Source organism: Ammospiza caudacuta, chromosome 5 (assembly GCF_027887145.1).
Source record: "Ammospiza caudacuta isolate bAmmCau1 chromosome 5, bAmmCau1.pri, whole genome shotgun sequence".
Taxonomy (NCBI): Eukaryota; Metazoa; Chordata; class Aves; order Passeriformes; family Passerellidae; genus Ammospiza; species Ammospiza caudacuta.
In genome coordinates this window covers 38,078,351-38,096,593 of record NC_080597.1, presented here as the reverse complement: position 1 = coordinate 38,096,593, position 18,243 = coordinate 38,078,351, and the positions used below count along the sequence as shown (strand labels likewise).

At 35.5% G+C, this 18,243-nt stretch overlaps 1 protein-coding gene across 1 annotated transcript in view; it reads left to right on the top strand.

Moving 5' to 3' along the window:
* Nucleotides 1–18,243, top strand: part of TMTC2 (transmembrane O-mannosyltransferase targeting cadherins 2) — a 235,249-nt gene that overhangs the window by 211,223 nt on the left and 5,783 nt on the right. The window contains exon 11 of the mRNA XM_058805380.1: nt 2,950–3,013. Within this exon, the coding sequence (XP_058661363.1) occupies nt 2,950–3,013 (64 nt within the window). The remainder of the gene's footprint in view (nt 1–2,949; nt 3,014–18,243) is intronic.

The window sequence follows — 18,243 nt, the reverse complement described above, 5'->3', positions numbered from 1 at the left end:
GGCTATATAGATTTTTAAAACAAAAAAGAACAACTGTGGATGAGTAGTTCATTGCAACAGAGCAGCTGATTATAAAACCTGATAATCTTGTTCTTACACAAAAAGGTCCGTTATGAAAGCCATTCAGCATTTTAAAATATGAATTGCTGAAGAAAATTTCTTTGTAGATGTGCTGACATCTATGATTTTACTGTAAAAATCAACAGTCTGAAGCCTTGCACCAAGCAGCAGGCATGGTAAAACTAACCTTTCTCTCTCACATGTATCTAAATCACTCAGCATTGGTGGTGTTTTTCTCTTACTACAGTATTTTTTCCAGTGAACAGTGTAAAAATCAAAATGAATGTTCACTGATTATAGCTGGGTGTCAGGACAGTCTAGGAGTGATGTGTCATCAAGCACATTCTTAGGTGTCACTGTTAGTCAGCTGGAGCTATATATGGGGAATTTTTTGGTCTGGAAGCTCAGGTTAAAAGATATGAGAGAATAAAAAGTGGAAACATTTTTTCCCTTAAAACCAGACTGCATGCTAGTTGTTAGTGGGGAAAATCAGATATGTTTTCAAGGGCAGTTCTCATGAAAAGATTTAGGATAGAAGTTAAAATATAGTTCATAACTATGAGAAAGACTCTCTTCTGAACCTCTCTTTGCTCCCTTTTCTTCCTCTCTGATTTTTTATCAACATTTTATCTAATATTTTACTCTGTGAGTTATTTTACTTTTAATAGTGTCCTTCCATTATTTGACATTGATCCAGAGCTCTTTACTGCTCAGTGGCATAGGGTTACTGCAATTTCCTACCTCTGTGCCTTTAATTTTTCTCAAGGGAAAACTGTTTCAGGGCTTAACATAATTAATTTCTAGCTTAGATTTGCAGTGGAAATAGGAACCAGAATTCTGCACCATATTAGCTAAAGGAACAGTTGCTGAATGCCTCAGACATGGACCTAGCAATTTTTCTGACCAGGTTACTGTGTTGTGCTTTCATTTCTATAAACTGTTTTTAACAGAGAACTATATATTCAAACTGATTCCACTTGGCAATTAATGATCCCTGTTCCAAGATGTACATGTGGCAGGAGAGCAAGCCCTGTATTTCCACTGGCCTAAAGGGGGGACAGGATTTTAATGTGTTAACACACTCACATGCCAGCAACTCTTTTTGGAGGTGAAGTGTAGCATTTGTATTTGCCTCCTGGGAAAGGCACCTTGTTTATTGTATGTTATTTCACCACTTCAGAAGTGATTTGTGTCCTGACAGTTTTAAAAAAAAATCTCTGTAACATGTTTCATTTTACAGTGCTTTGCTGTAAATCCTGAAATTCCTAAGTATGAGATTATTTTTTTTTTGCAATCATTTCAAGTGCTACTGATGCCCAGCAGGAGTGATTCAGAAGCAGGTTGAATGAATATTTTTAGACATTCAATCATTTCTAACCATTGCAACCACTGAGTCAAGGATACATGTGCAAAGTAATTTAAAACAGTTAACAGGTATAAACCAGGTTCTTTTTAGCAAATTGTTAGTCATGAAATGGTTTTAGCTTGCACAGGAATTACATGAGAAACTTCAAAGTGATTATCCTTTCTCCCTTTCTCCTCCCAAGACCAATAGCTGTAAAAAGATGTTTGGGATTAATTCCCTATCCATATATTATGTGGCTAATGTTTAAAATCTGGGTGGATAGAAACAAAATTCGAACACAATCTGATTGCAAATCATGTAAAGGCTCATGTAATGAACAAAGCAAAACAAGTTCTCCGTTGATTGATACTTTTTGAACTAGTAACTTCTTGCAAAAGCAGGAAAAGAAGGAAAAAAAAATAATCAAACAGCCCACTCTACAGTCTTATCCTTGTTTTCAAATGTTTCAATTTGTATCACAGAAATGTAGCTGTAATCACATAACAAACACAAATATGCTGAAGATCTCCTGTCCTAAATCTCCTGTGAAAAGACTTAACACTATGATTCATAGGAAAATAGCAAATAACTTTAGCAGATGATAAGTAGCCTACCTGGGAGTACTGCTTGGCTGTTCTTACAGATTTGCCATCTTTCCCTTGACATGCATGTGATCAACTGTTATTCATTGTATTAGTAGCCAAAATGGATAGTCAAGGGGAAATTAAGAAGGTGGAGATAAAAGGAGAAGAGGGGAATTTGAGAGAAGTGATAAAAAGGGCCTGTTGAGACACAAACATGTTTGGATTTCTTTGGCAACCTACTGCATTTTTGTTTGAAGGCCTTGAACTAAAAACTCAGGGGAAGAAAAGAAGCTAAACTATGAGGAGCATGTAGATGCTGACCGTAGTAATAAGGAGAAGAAAAAATGTTGAGCTAATACTGCTTCAGGTACCCAGAAACTCATTCTCTTGGAATGTGAGATTTACATTAAATGCCTGCTCAGGATTATGTGAGTAAATGTTGAAATCAGAACTCTTTTCTGAATTAATTCCCTCAATCATGGAAACCTAGTTTTTAGAAAACTTCATGTTCCCTAACTTTTCTCCATTTTTTTACTGGAATTATAATGGTTTTGGAAGGGCACAAAGTGAGAAACTACATGTGTTATAATATACAGTTTCAGAATTTAAGTATGTCTGATAACAAAAAATGAGCCACATTTTCTTCTGGTGAAGACTGGTATGTCTCTGTTTTTGCCTGAGATGAGTGTTCAGCCTTCTGTATTTCTTTCCATTATGTACTAATATCATTGCAGAACTAAAAAGAAAATGAAGTAATCAAAGAGGATTTGTGCTAATGGACATTCTGAACTATAAGAAAACTTCTAGATTTACATATTTTGTGCATTTGTTAGGATAATATCCTTAAACAGCAGGGAGGAGTTGCAGTGTTTAGTTTTTAGCTGTGCTTCTTTAGGTATGGTTTCATTTTAACACAAGAAAAATGAGGTGTAACTGTGTTGTTCTTTTCCATCCTGATAGACAAGCCAGTCTTAATGAAGAGGCTGAGAAGTATTATGAAATGGCAGCAGGATTAAGACCTAATGTAAGTACCTTCTTAATGATATCCAGTACAGAAGTTGGTGAACATGCTACAGTACTGAACCCTTCGTGTTGAGGAGAACTTCTTGCTGGAGCGTTTGATCTCTCAGCCTGTGTTACATATGCTCTTTTAGTAGTTAATTGTTGGGTATTCAGATGAAACTGTTCCTTTGTCAAACCAATCACTGCACTTTCAAGTTGCCTCGATGGAGTGGTCTAGCCATAAGTCTTGGCCAACATACTTGGAAAAGACTTCTGGATTTAGATTTATTTATCTGTGTTTAAATGTGATGAGTTTGGAAAGCTTTTCCAATTCCATCTCTTCACTAGTAAAAGAGAATGAAAGGCTATCCTGTGAGCCACAGTTTAAGGAATTTTTAATAATACGTTTATGCATTTTCTTCTGTCATGAACTTCTGGCAAACGTAAAGATGTTTATCTCTGATGTAGTTGTATATTGGCAAAGAAATACTTATTGTTTGAGCAGATATATATAGGAGAAGTGACATGCCTTTTAAGAAAGGAAGCTCATTTCCAATTTTCATTGCATGAGGAATTAAAGAAATAAAATACTTCTTACTTACCTTTTTTTTTTACTAAATATTACATTTCTTTTCAATTACCTTCCCATTTTGAGGAAAAAATCATGAATATGAATGGGGCAGAATTTATTTTAGATACATAACACTTTGTCTATGCAATAAATCAAATCTAGGAAAATTTCTGTCACAGAAGTCCACAGTGCCAAATTCCAGGATACAAGTCAGCAAATGCAGTTAAAAAAAAAGAAAAACCCAAGTTTGAAAAAAAAAATACTTAAAAGGGTTTTCAGAGCTAAGAATCAAAAGCAACAACAAAATATAAAAAAAAAACATAATAACTTATTGTATGAAATTACAGATTTCCATACTGTCTCTTAAGAACTCTCAAAAAACTACTTATTTCATTACTTCATACTTTGTGAAATAACAATAAAGACTCTGTGATTCATAACACTTGCATAATGCAAGACTCTTTTGCCTTTTTTCTGAGAGAATACCTTAATATTGAAAGTATTCCTTCAGCTGTCTGCAGATTGGTACAATTTTTCTTTTCTGTGCTTCATTGTATGCTCAAAATGCTTCTCAGAAACTAAGAAATAAGTTTATTGTGTATAACCCTATATAAATATGGTTATATATTTGAGGTTTCTCAGAGAGCTTTGGAGTGACTGACAGCAAGCTCATAGCAACAGTGCTCTAAAGGTTAGGTATTTCTGATTGTTGATGACAAGCTTTACATGTTATGACCAAAGAATCATTGTTGAAGAATAAGATTATCAAAACACTTTATTGTAGAAAATTTCTTCTAACTTTGATTAGTGTAAGTAAAACTCTAATAGGTACTGGTGTTCAGCTTTCTTCCAAAGATGATTATACTTTAATGTTCTAGGTGATAGTTTAATGTTCTAGCTAAGCATGGTGTGCATATGGTTTATAACTTTTTAAGAATATTTTATTGGTGCAGAGTGGGAAACTTGTATCCATTTTCACAGCCATTATCAACTTTCTGATGACTTTACAGGGATATGTCTCAAAAATGTGCACAAAACCACAAGTAGTCATACATATTTTGCTTGTTGTTATTAACTCTCAGATTTGCCATACTAGTTTCAGACTGGGAGGAAACGAAGCCACTTGAGGAGGCTTACTTGGGAGTAAGCAGTTTAATGTGTACATGGTAAGACAGAAGCTCCCAATCTTTCCAAAGGAAAATGGAATGAAAATAATTGAAGGACTGTGTACTTCATGGCTGCATCTGTGCCAATAAATTAAATGTGCCTAGAACTATTCTCTAGTGCTGATTGAACCAGCTGCTTTGAGTGCATCCAGGTATTGTCCTAGAGACTGCAGAGATCCAGGCCAGAGCTGTGTGGAAACCATACTCACAGCATGAAAATGCCCACAGTTGATTTTGGTATTTTGTATGTGGCCTGTGTATCCTCTCCCTGTCATATGAATATTAAGGATCAGCAAATTATCTGAGTCAAGATGATAACGAAAAATCCTTAAACAGAATCAGTGCTTGGAAGGATCTTTGTTTTGTTTTGGGTTTTGTTGGTTTTTTTTTTTTTTGTTTTTTTTTGGTTTTTTTTTTTTTTGTTTTTTTTTTTTTTTGTTGTTTTTTTTTTTTTAATCCATCACTAATGGTCTAGAAACATTTCTTGACAGAAAATTCAAACTGCTAGATGTATTAATGTGATGTAATATGCAGATTTCTACCATACCATGTATGTAAACACATACCTATATGTATACTTTTATGCATCTGTTTAGCTGCTAGTAGGTCTGTCCCCAAATAGCCTCTCAGTGAGAATACTGTGACACCATTGAAGTCTCATTCTGTGCAGTGAATCAGCCTTGTTACTAGTAACAATTAAGTGCTCAAAGAGTCTGATTAAGAAGAGTCTTTCTGGCCTTTGTTCTGGTGCTTTAAACAGTACTGTTTGGTGTGAGTGAATTATGGAACAGCATCCCAAGTAAACTGGGACTCTGCTTTTTTTCAGTATGACTTTTTTCCTTTGGTTCCCCAGCCACTTGACCAGATCCCAAGTTGAAGATCCATTTCTTTGTTATCAACTTCTTTCTTTCACTGTACCAAGACAATTAAATTATCACTTATTCTTTAGAATAACTTTAGACCAATGCCTAGCTCCTGAGAGATTTTCATCTAGCACAGCCTGAAACAAAACTCAGATTTCCACTCTCTAACATCTGTTCCTTTGCAAATATAACATATTGTATAATAACTCTAATATTGCTACTATAGGATACAGTCCTTAAGAGCAGTAAGAGATTTTAATAATACTGTAAACAAATCTTTTACTGATGGTTAGTGAATTTTTTATGCTCGTTTAGGTATTGGAACACAGTTTTGTTCTCAGCATTCTATCTTCCTTTTGCATCTCTTTCTTTGATTTCTCAACCATTCTTGTTGCTTTTGGAATGAAGCAATACTCTGTGCACAGCAATTCCTCATCTGCTACCTAATCTATAAGCCCTTTGGATCCAGAAACTGCTCTGCTGAGCTCTTCTGCACCCATGTCCAGTTTAAATGGCCATCTGATTTACTACTTTCAGAGATACTTAATTGGCTATTTTAGTGCTTTTTCCAGACAGCAGTCTCCACTCTTGCATTTGTCTCCTAGACAAGCCCTTTTATTTCAGTGTCTCAAAACGGGAGACCAGCAGTGAGCACCAATATGCCTGCATGTCTGTGTTACATTCTCATTCAACTAATCCATTTTTAGAAAAGTTGTGACTAAGGCAGCTAAAAACATTGCCAGAAACACAGTATTCACTTACAGAAAATGTAACTTCTCTGAAACTTGCAGGCTATTGTTTTTAACAAACCAAGCATAAAAAGATTTTATTTTTGCAATACTGGGGATGATTCATTCATCACTGAACTAATTCTGAGAGGTCTGAGAATACAGTTTATTTTTTTCATTACAAGCCTTATTGCAATGACTGAAGTATTTGCAAGAAAAATATACTCAGTAAAGGAACAATTGCATACAACAAAGGTGTGTTAAAATGTATATTCACATCTTGAATGCCATCCTTGCTTTTGGATACACATTCTCTCTGCAGATGGTAAAACAATTAAAACACTTTGATACAATAGCTGCACCAGCTGAAAAAGAGCTTGGATGCAAATTAAAAACAAGTCTGGCTGTATTAGTGTTTAAGATATAGACCTAGCTGTTATCTTAATAATGTTCACAATTGGCTTTATTTGCAGTAGGTGGGTATTTATCGTCCATGAAAGTAATTTCCAGACAAATTTCAGAAGAGCAGTATTTTCTGTAGAACACACTGCTGCTTTCAAGATTGGATCAATTTGTCTTTACTAAAGAAGCAAGCATTCTCAAGGTTATGTCTCTTTTAGCTTTCAGAGAGGCAACTTCCCCTGGACAGCCAAGAGTTAGGGAGGAATCCAGGAAGCAGTTCAGAAAACAAACCTACTTTTATTTGCAATCAGTTATTTCTTACAGGACTGTCTTTTCTTCCTTCAACTATGTAGGTAACCTACAGAGATTAGCCTCCCTAGCCCCTTGATCTTTATGAATGCTTTCCAAAAATACGTTACTGCATTGTGTGTTGTACCATGATCAAAACAAAATAATTTTAGAGCTTTCTCAGTGAGAAACACATATGTTTGTTCTAGCAGTGTTGCCTTGAGTGTACATTAATCACGTTAGTCTAATTTTAGTAAATTCAGTTGCATGAAGAAATAAAACCATAAATTTCTTGGACATTTATACAGTAATTATTCTGAGAGTGAGAATTGCTGAAGAAAAGCTGTATTCAGAGATGATTTTTGTGTGCCCTACATATTGTAATCTTCACAAACCAGGAAATTGTTTTAACAAGTTGTTAGGCTCTAAAATCGGAGCTTTAAGCTTGCTTTGTTGTGGAAAAATCAGGCCTCCAGAAACTGTCTTTAAATTGCCATTCTTTACAAGCATGTGAGATACCAAATTAAGCTTCAGCCTTTGTTCAACTTTTAAGATATCATTTGTGTAATAGAGCTGTGTTTCTAATTTTTTAAGTCTGAGACTGAAGCCAGCCATTAAAAAGCTGCTCTAGAACCCCCACATATGGCCAATGGCTTTTGAGACGAAAGGGCACTTTGAAGTGTGACCTCAAGAGTATTAAATGAAAGAGAGCTCACCAGAGCCTTAAGACTTTGAGCCACCACCTTGAGCTGATTGGCTTAGGAGCATTCCTCAAGGAGGTGTCATGACCTGTAAGTCAGTACCATCCCAACCACATATTAGTGCTTCTTGCAGTCTGGAGCTCGTGACAGCTTTAAGCCCCGTGTCATCAGCACATTGTCAGCTGCAGCTGTTTCCACTCTACCACTTCAAAAGGGCTTGATTAAATGTCTTACTGTAACAACATACATAAAGACACACACAGAGAGTGAGGGGGAAAGGAGAAATGTACCTATAAGCAAAATAAATACAATTTCCACTAGATGGTTTAATCATGATGTGGGGGACTAAACCATTTTTTGACTTGAAGGGATTATGTAATCAGTTAACACAATATCACATTAAAAAGCAGTTTCTACAAGTGCTTCTTTAATTTTTTTCCCCAATGCTGGAGTACAGATTTCATGCCAAAGGCTTCAGGCTTGTAATAAGCTCTACCTCAAGCTGTCTAACTGGTGAAAGAAGAATGCTAGTGATTTCCACATAATTGACTGTAATTTCATAGGCACCTTAGAGATAACATGCTTTCACTGCCTTCTTAAGGAAAGTGCTCATAATTCATGGGGTTTATTCATGGCAGGACTTCTAAAAGAAAATACTTCCACTAGTACATGCATCTTTAAAAAAATAAAGTAAATATAGCATTTTTGTCTTGAAACATATGTAATCAAGATCTACTTTATTATATTTTTTTTTCCTTCAATGTTTCTGTGCCAAATTTTCCTATTTGATTTTCTCATGAACAGTCAGGAATTGCCTCTCGTAGCTTTACCGGATTTGGAGTAACTGTGAGGGGAAAAAGCTTAAATGCATTTTGCCACTTTGTTAAGGACATGTCCTGTTGTTGCCAGGGAGAATTTTCATAAACTTTTTTAAGAGCTTCTGCTATGTTAAATCTACTGATGATGCCAGTAATGGATGGTTTAGCAGTGATTCTTGCATTGTCTGCTTCTGATCCTCAGCTGACAGAAAAACTGGCTACCCTGTATCCAATGTCACAGCCACACTGCTCCAGGGATACAGCAGATCCCTCACCAGCAATGTATCTGTTGCTCCTGCAGCTGTTTTGAGCAGGTCTGCCTAGTCCCTGTTATTCAAATGTAACTAGGGTCCCTTGCCATCCATACTCCTGGTTTCTGGACCATAGTACAGATAAAGCTGACATAATTCCCTAGAGAAACAATATATGTATGGTTTTAACACCATGTATTACTGTCAGTAAAACATGAAAATTTACAGCTGCAAATCCTTGTTTTAAAATGTTGTTCTGCCTGTTTACTTATTCATTCAAAATAATGAACACATGGTAATATTTTAGCTTTATCTACTGGTGTTATAGGATGACCACAGAGCTGTATTTTTAAGTACAGCTGATCCATCTGTTTAGTTGTCTGCCTGTACTGAAAGTGGAGCAGAAGGAGCTTCTGTTGACTGCCCATGTGCCCTCTGAGCTCTCAGCCTCTCCTGCCCTTTGTCAGGGCTGCACATCTTCCTACTAGCAGCACCAGTTGCTGCTAAGCCTGGCATTGTTTAAGGCTTCCTCTCAAGTGTGCCAAACTTTCTGCTTCAGTAATGTGAGTGGCTGTGGATTCCTTCCAGCCCAGCAGTGCTCTTGGCTTCCTGAAAATGCCTCCTTTCTTTGCTCCTGTTGAAGGTGTGAGGAAAAAGAAAACTTCCCAGGATCCAGTTCTTCCTCTCTTCCTGCTAAAGACTGAACCAATTGTTACAGGGTGTGTAGGACTTCCAGGCACTAAAGCAGGTACTATGGTTTCCTAATAAGAGGAAAAGGCATGAGTGATGAGAACTGTATTTCCAGATGACATGTTTTTTTTTTTTTTTTCGTTTGAATTCAGACAGATTCAGCTTAGGCATGGATTAGCTTCACTGGGAGAGGAGATAGTGGAACATCCTTATTGAAAAGAGGACATCACTCTCTGATCTCAAAAGGTTAAGAGAGCCCTTTCTTGGTTACTGTAAATTGCTTGGACTGTCCCTATTGAAACACCATGAAAAAATGACTCTGAGATTTGATATCAGAATATCTGTGACATTTTTCAGTGTGTGTAGTGCAAGGGTGACCTAGCTTAAAGGTTGTGCAGAACAGAAAAATTCAAGAAAATTAACTGAATGCAAGATTCCCTTCATTTCAAGTATGAAGACTCTTCAGTATTTGCACAGAAATGGCAATATTTCCCCAAGTAAAGAGTTTATCCACACACAAAGTCTCTCTGCTCCTCTTGAGCTTTGTAAAATCTTACTAGTCTGCAACTCAATTTTCTTGTGTTTTTGTTTTACTTCACCCCTTTCATATCCTTCTTGTCTGAAACTAAGTCCAGGGCAGATACATTATTTACATCCAGCTATTTGGGAAAAACAATGTTTATTCTTTTGAACAAAACTATTTCTTTCTGTATTTGCAATTACACTTGTTCACAGCCCTCCAAAATATTTTTATTACACATTTGGGGTGGTTGTTGTGCACAATTGTCAGCTTCAAGATAGGCTTATATGTTGCTCTGAATCTTAAAGTATTCCTGCTTCAGCAGAGATTAGTGTCTCCCACCTTAAAAAAAATAAAACAGAAGAAGGAAAAAGCCTCATGTAGTGTTTTCCATCCCTGTGACCTCCATCAAGGGACAAAGAAAAGAATACAGGCTACTGGAATGGGGATATTTACCTGTACCTGAAATACAATATCAGAATGAGTTATATAATTTGAAAACTGATTTACTCAGCTGAAAACACTGAATTTCCTTTGGGAAATACATGAGAATATTTATTGCCTTACCACAGAAAATTGTACGTGTGTTTTCTCCTGCATTGTAGCAGCTCTGTAAAAGCAAAGATTGAATGTGCTTTTGGGCAATTATAGAATACTTAAATCTAGTTCTCAATATTGTGATCCATCTTTGTGTAAGATGTAGAGGAACAAGCAGGAAATCCTGTCATTACAGCTCTCATTTTCACTTTTGTGAGAGCTAGGTTATGGGGAGTTGATTTGTGCTCTCCTGATTATACAAGCAGTTAAACACACAAATGTCTAAGATCAATTGGTTTGCTCAGTGTAATTTGCGAGCTTTGAAATTGAATTAAAATGTGTTTAAGTTGCTGTTTATTTCCCATCTAGAATAATTTGTTGTACATTGATATTCTAATCAATACAGAGCTATTTTGTCTATGCAAGTTCTAAATGACTGAAATGAAAATATATTCATTCAAGTTTCTTTTGCTTATACCGATATTGCATTGCAATGCCACTACTGACTTGTTTAGAATTGCTTCTGTTTCTCCTGCATATGTGAGATAAATTGAACTCTCTATGTTCTGACTTCATGTGGAAGCATGCAAGCACCTATGAGCTGGCCTTAGCTTAAAGTTTTCCAAGCAGTAAGCTGCAGGAACACTTGGCAAAGTAAGCCAGAAGTTCATTGTTATGGTAATTCAGAGTGTTTTAAATTTCATACTTAGCTATAAAAATGTTTACAAAATTCCCATAAATATTAGTCCTTCTACTAAGTCTAATTATTGACGTAATGTATTTTCCAAGTCTTTCGACTTCATGAACAGGGAAATGTATAGACATGCTTTTACTAAAGGGGAAACAAATGCTGGAAATAGGCATCTATATACTAACTCCCCCTTTCTTATTTATTTAACCTCTAGAACTCCAATAAATAGTCAATTACTCTTACCAAGAATGGTTGAAACGCTAATTTTGTGCTAAGCATGTAGTCTGGGAGAAGGAAACACTCTGATAATTCATATGCTATTTACTTAGCACACAGGTCATACCAGGTTTTTAGTATGTCTGATGGCAATCCCTTGTGTGCTTGCTAATAAAGTCTTTTCTTCGCACAAAAATAAAAGTTAAAAAAAAACCCAGTACCCCAGGGCTCTTTGGTTAATGCAACCACTTTCCATTGTAGGCTCTGTTGCCCACAGGTTCAAAATGTTATGTGACTAAATCTCCAAAAAAAAAACCCACCATGTTTTCACAAAAATCATGCATGTTTATTGTTGGTGTAGTATGTTTCTCAAGAAGTTAATCAGGGAAGTATTAATTTATACATTCTGGTTTCTCTCTGGGCACCTACCCATGTTCTTCCAGTACCATTAGGTGATGTAACCCTTGGATAGTTCATAAATTCTCCAAAGTGAAGGCATTCTTATACCAAATAATACTTGAGTTATTTCATTGTCAAGACTTTGATTCAGAAATTTTGTAGGACTGTACCTCAGTTAACTTGAAATGAAAATCTTGCATTATTTTTAATATGTATTTTCATTATGCCAGTCTTTATCTCATGTAGTCTTTATCTCATGTATAGATATGTTCAGTCCACCATCAAAAATGCTTAAAGAAAAAAAAGATGTAAAGTCTGCTAGGCCTGTCCCTTCGAGTGCAGATTTGTTTCATCTATCATTTTAGTGTTTTTCTTCCACATCTTAGTAGGCAGATATTCTTTTTTTCCTGTGCTTACACTTCAAGAATGAAAAGAACTGCACAATGTTTGTGTTTGTACTCAGCTGTGATGTTAATTTACTGAATAATTTGAAAATTAGGTTTTTGAAACTAATTAATAAGAAACTAAATAGTCTGGATTTGTACTATTGAGTTCAATAAAACAAATCATTATGCTTTGAGATGATGAGGGGTAGTAGTTTTTGAAGATGCTGAAATTGTGGAATTGAATAATTGGTGTTTCATGGGTAGATTTATGCACTTAATTTTGATTTACACTCTGATAGTAATATGGCAGGGAATACTGAGCTGCCTACATCAGCTCCTGGAGAGAGCGAGATTGCCTTTGCCTGGAAAATTTGCCCTTGGTGTCAATCAGAAATAAAGTGCCATGAAATAGAGAGCTCACACCAGCAGATTAGCATTTCAGAAATTAAACCATCTGTTTGAGCTCAATTAAAAGGGAATCCAGCCAGGCTTTTCCTAATAGAATGTTCTAGTGCTGATTCTAGAAACAATGCAAGGGATTTATCACGCAATTAGAACTCATAAGAATGTGAGTTTAATGCCCATTAAATAAACCAACAACTATACATTCTCAATAGGATGTTTTGCAATAAATAATTTCTTAATTTTCTTCCTAATCTGTATTTTTGATGTATTTCTCAATCACGGAATGTTTTTTAGTTGTGTATTGACACATCCTACTAGATTTTTTTTCCCCTACAAGTTCTGGAGAAAGTTTCTTTCTCACAAGATAGTTTTGCTGCAAGAGGTCTTCTCCCCCACCCTCCCACACCTTTGGGTTGAATGTAATTTTGTGTAAAGAGGAGAAATGCCCTGCAGTGAGGCTGGTTTTGGTCTGAGATCTGCCTGAGAAGAACTGTACTTTTGCAGACTGCTAGGAAGGGGATGGGTGGCAGGTGTCTGTATGAAGTAATTTGGTTTGTATTTGGTTTTGAAAGTAACTTCAGTATCAGTTTGAACACATTTTTGCTTCAGAAAGTTAGTCCAGAGATCAGATGCCTGCAAATGAGAAGGTTCAGCGGGGAGGAGATGGAAAGTTGCTTGTTTCCCCCAAGGAACAGTCCCTTTTTGAAACTGTCTGAACCCCACTTTTTATTGGCTACCTCTTCATTTTGCATCCACATGATTCTATTTACCACAGTTAGTTTTACTGGAGAGCAAAAGTGCAATCCATTGTACCTACCCTATTGAAATGTCTCCCCTACATTGAACAGCTTTATTACTAGGCTGAGGAAGTTTTACTAATTCTTCAGGTGTTCCAGTAAGGATTGTCTTCCTTAACAATAAATAACTTAATTCTGGCATTCTGGTTTGTAACAGTGCCAGTTGCCTCAACATCTGGCTGCCTCAAGCTCTTTGCAAACAATTACAGCATGAAAGAAAATATAAACTTCTTCCAATAAAGCAGCAACAGTAAATAAAATCCACGATAAAGCCCCTGTATTAAATTCCATAGGAAGATTTGCAGTATGTCTCTTAGATTCTATGGAGGTGAATGATTAATATATTTATAGTGGAGTTATTTGGTGGAATTTTATTGCAACTAAGTTTTCTACTTCATTTTTTCACATTCTGACTGCATTTAAACGCACTTAAAATTATCAGACATGTTCTGTCCTTTTTGAAAAATCCATGATACTTCCTTAATTCTGCTTGGAAAATTCTAATCTGATAGCTACATTGCTAGAGATTTTTTGCTGACTAGTTCACAAGTCGAATGTTTTACCCATAATAGAGGAAGAAAGTGCTCTCTGAGCAGAGATTATGGAAATTGCACGGCAGACAAACTTTTTGGTTTGGGTGGAAAAATTAGCTTGAACAGAAAGTTCACTGGTAGAACCCTAAATTAATTTCTGTGGGATCCTGTGGTGTTCAATAGAATGAGTGATAGCTGTTGTAAAATTGAGGCAAAATCATCTGAGTCATCAACTACAAAATTGCTTAGCAATTCTACTGGCTCTGGATTATACCTTGCCCCAGCCATAGAGGGTTTTATCTGGTCCAGTTTGGAGCAAGCATCTGGTTTCACTGAATAATTTCTAACACTGAATTTCAGAGGCAGGAATTGGTGCTAGTCTTGCAACTATTAATTGTCCTCTTGTGCCTTTGAATTAATTAATTTACTGCTTTTACAAAAAGAAAATATTACTTAAATTGTTGCTTCATGTGTCCATTTCTTAAAATTTTAGTTTGACAAATACAGAAAACTTCTGTTTGATAAACAGCATATGCTGCATCATGTGCAGTCTTTCAGAGTAGAATGTAACTTACCACTGATCATGTCCTGCTATTATTGATATTAATTACTGTAAACACGTGTCATTATTCAGATGTGGTAAACAAGGCTACCCTAGCTGCAAGTAATTTTGGTTTTTTAGAAGCCACAACCTTCTAAAAGCCTAGTGAGCAATTAGTGGTCTTACTATTAATGATCAAAAGACCAAATTTTAGAAACTGCAGCCCTGAAATCTTTAAGATGTAAGGATAAAAATTAAATCTGTGCACTTTCTGTGGAAGTTAATAATTTTTATATGTACTATGCTTTTAATTGCTTAATACTGTACAGGGGACATCTGCAAGTTACTGGCTGCCAAAAGGTAAGGCATGAATTTTTATGAATTACACAGAACACTGTAATTCAGCATTTTACAAAAAACCTCTAGTACGTGCCTCTTTTCTCAGCTGCTCTCATAATTCTGTGTGTAAAAATCAAACTCAAGACAAGTTTGGGCATAAGCTTATTGCATTAGGTAAAAAGCATGGAAGTGATAGGAGCCAGATGAAAAAGGACAAAGAGAAGAAAAAGATGCAATGCCTCAAAAAGTCCTAGCATTTGCTTTTCTGTAATACTCTAAGACCACACTTTGTCTGTGAACTGTCTTAATAACAATTGTGCATGATGAAAGCCTTAAAAAAATTACCAAGATTATTGTTCTTTGTGCTCAGAGCAGGTATGTCAAGTTGCATAATGGTTTATACAATGTGCCTAAAAGCAATGCCTTTTGACTGTAAGTACATAAATAGTTTGGGAAAACATACAGTTATACCAACATTAGTCTAGTTCTCAAGCATTTAATTCAGTTGTCAGCCAAAGGTGCAAAGGCTTGTTTGAAATTTAATGTTAAACTGAACATTTGCGTTGAAATATTGGAAACCTCATTACATTGAGATTCCCCTAACTAGAACCTAGTTAAATTTTCAAGGCTAGAAATTAACATTACTTCTTTCTGAAACTGCAGTTGTTGTCTATTCTGCTCGAAAATAGAACTTTATTGTAATATGTCTGTCACAAGCATCTTGGAAAAGCTTACAACCTTCTCTGTGTATCTGGGCAAAAATAAGTGGATAATGCATTCATTTTCAGCAGTCATTTTTATTTTCTAATGGCACTTTATTTGATTGGAAAAACGAACATGTTTTAATGCTAATAGTGTGAGAATAATTGTGATTAAAAATTCTGATGATCTGTGTATTAGACTTATCTCTGAAGATTAGCCAGTTTTGATTGTGTTTGTGTGGACAGCTATTCTAATCAGACCTGCATGTGAGCTGCTGGGGTGAAGTACATTATATTTTTTTAAACTTTTTACATTTCTTTTAATTTAAAAGTGGGCTTTGTCTTTAGGCAACAACACAAAGCCCTTTCTTTTCTGTTTTCCAAGGTTTAGAAAGAAAGTGCAGGTAAAAATACATTTACTCACAAATTGATTTTCATTTTAATAAACTTACTTTGTTTTAATAGGACAGAATTCTGTTAGTGAAAGATTTTGAGCAATTTCTGTTTGTCATTATGATAGTACAGATGACATTTCTGTTCATTGGGCTTTTCATTTGCCTGAAGCACAGACTTCCTACTTAGTATGCAGCATATTTATGCTGTACAAGGTAAATAAGTTGTTAAGTGTTTTATAAGATAATCATAACTATATATTAAAATCATCAAATTGAAGACAGTTGGATTCCTATAAACAAAATTGAAGTGATTTGGGGTTTTTGTTTTAAATGGAATCCTAAAGTGCGAGGAAAACTGAATAAGATTATCCTGTCCTATACTGATGACAACATTTAAGCTGGAAAGCAAAGAAGTTTAATTAGAAACACTTTGAGGTCTGGAAAATGTTACCTTTTTTTTTTTAATACAACCATAATATGAAATGCTCATAACGTATGTTCCTCTTTAGCTTTTATTGTGGTAATACAAGTATGTTATCTAAAAATGCCCATCACAGTTTCCATATAAACTGAGTGATTACTAGGAGGCTTCTTAAGCATAAACCAAAGCCATTGATGCATGACCATTGGGAAAAAACATCTAGATACACAGAAATTACAAGTGTAAGTACATTTATGTGGGATGTTTTCAGCTGTTGTTAGGATCCTGACAGCCTCTAACAGTTGTAACACATGCTTTTGTTAACTTGCTGATCTGTAAACTGGCCTGCCCTGAACTTACATAAAGGCCAATGGTAGCTAGTTTTTCAGCATCAAGATGTAGCATGTATCCATATATGGTTGTTTGGTTTTGGATAACTATATTTATAATATGCTGAGCAGTCTTGGAGGTTGAGATGAACAAGATGTTGAAGGGAAAAAACCTCCACTGGCTGGAGAACATTGATAGTAAAATTTCCCCTACTGAGAAACAAAGTAGACTGCTTGATGCTTCCTTCCTATGCCAAGTCTAGAACTCTTCCCTGACTCACAGCCGTGGGTTTCCTTAATGATACTGATGTCTCAATCCAGCAACAAACTAATTTCATGATATGCTTGTGGATGAAGACTCCCACATCTGTCACCAATAAATAGGAAAAAACCGGGTGAGAAACCCTTCCTTCTCTTTTTAATTTCTGGCTTTAAATTTACGTATCATGTAGTTTGCAATTGGAGATAGGAAAGTCTCCAGTGTTTCAAAATGCACAAGGTTAGATGCATATAATTTCCATGCATATCCTCCTTTCACCAGGTGGGTTAAAGTGTCATCTGCTTTAGGTGTCCAGATGGGAGTATCCAAGTCTAAAAGAAAAAAAAAAAAAAAAAAAATGCATGACCTAATATTTTTGTAGTATCATCAGCTGTTAAGGTGACCAGGTATTAAATCAATCTGGTTTTCTACCTTATTAGCATAATATATTATCCTCACCTGAGACTATATATAGATAGTGTTCAACAGAAACTATTTAATTCCTATTTACTTTTTTAAATGTCTTTATTTATTTATTCTTTATTTGGAGGTCCTTTTTTTTCTGCAGGGTGTGTATCTTCCCTGGAAATCAATAATTTGTTAATTTGGTGAACAATGAATGAGGTCTCTGTTTAATGACTTGTTAGTAAATAATAGGTATGGTGATTCTCTATTTGGTGTTAAAAACATACTACTCTTAAAAATGATGACTGAATACAAGGATCAGATCCACTCCCCTCCAGATCCTTGGTCTATTGTTCTTTGAATGTATATAGCTATTTATGTTGCTCATTCTTAAGGTAATTAAATAGGGACACAGATTCCCTTTGCAGCACATATGTCTAGGTCCATTTCTGACTAATACAACAGTGGTTATATTAGCAGAAACTGTGCTCTGTGTTCAAATTAATACTGGCAGGGTGAATGTTTTCTTCTCCATTTCCCCTCTTAACTGTTTAAACTGAAAGCTGTTGTTGACACAAAAGCATACTTACTAAAATTGTTCATAAGCAGATTTGAAATTTAAGTGATGTACTTAACTTTTGTAGAGGAAAAGTTGCAGGGCATTTTTCCATTTTAAGAGCTTGCAAAGATGCTGGTTTTTTTATTTGTTTTCCAGCAGAACTGAATGTTTTGCTTTCTGGTTTGAGGACACCAGAAATCCCTTTTAACTTTGAATTTTAGCTATTTTAGCTTTTTCATTCTGTCTGATCCATACTACTTTGCAATACATCCTGTCATCTTGATCCAGAATGTTTTTTGCACCAAATTATCAGTACCTAGACAATTGACTTTTGTCTTAGC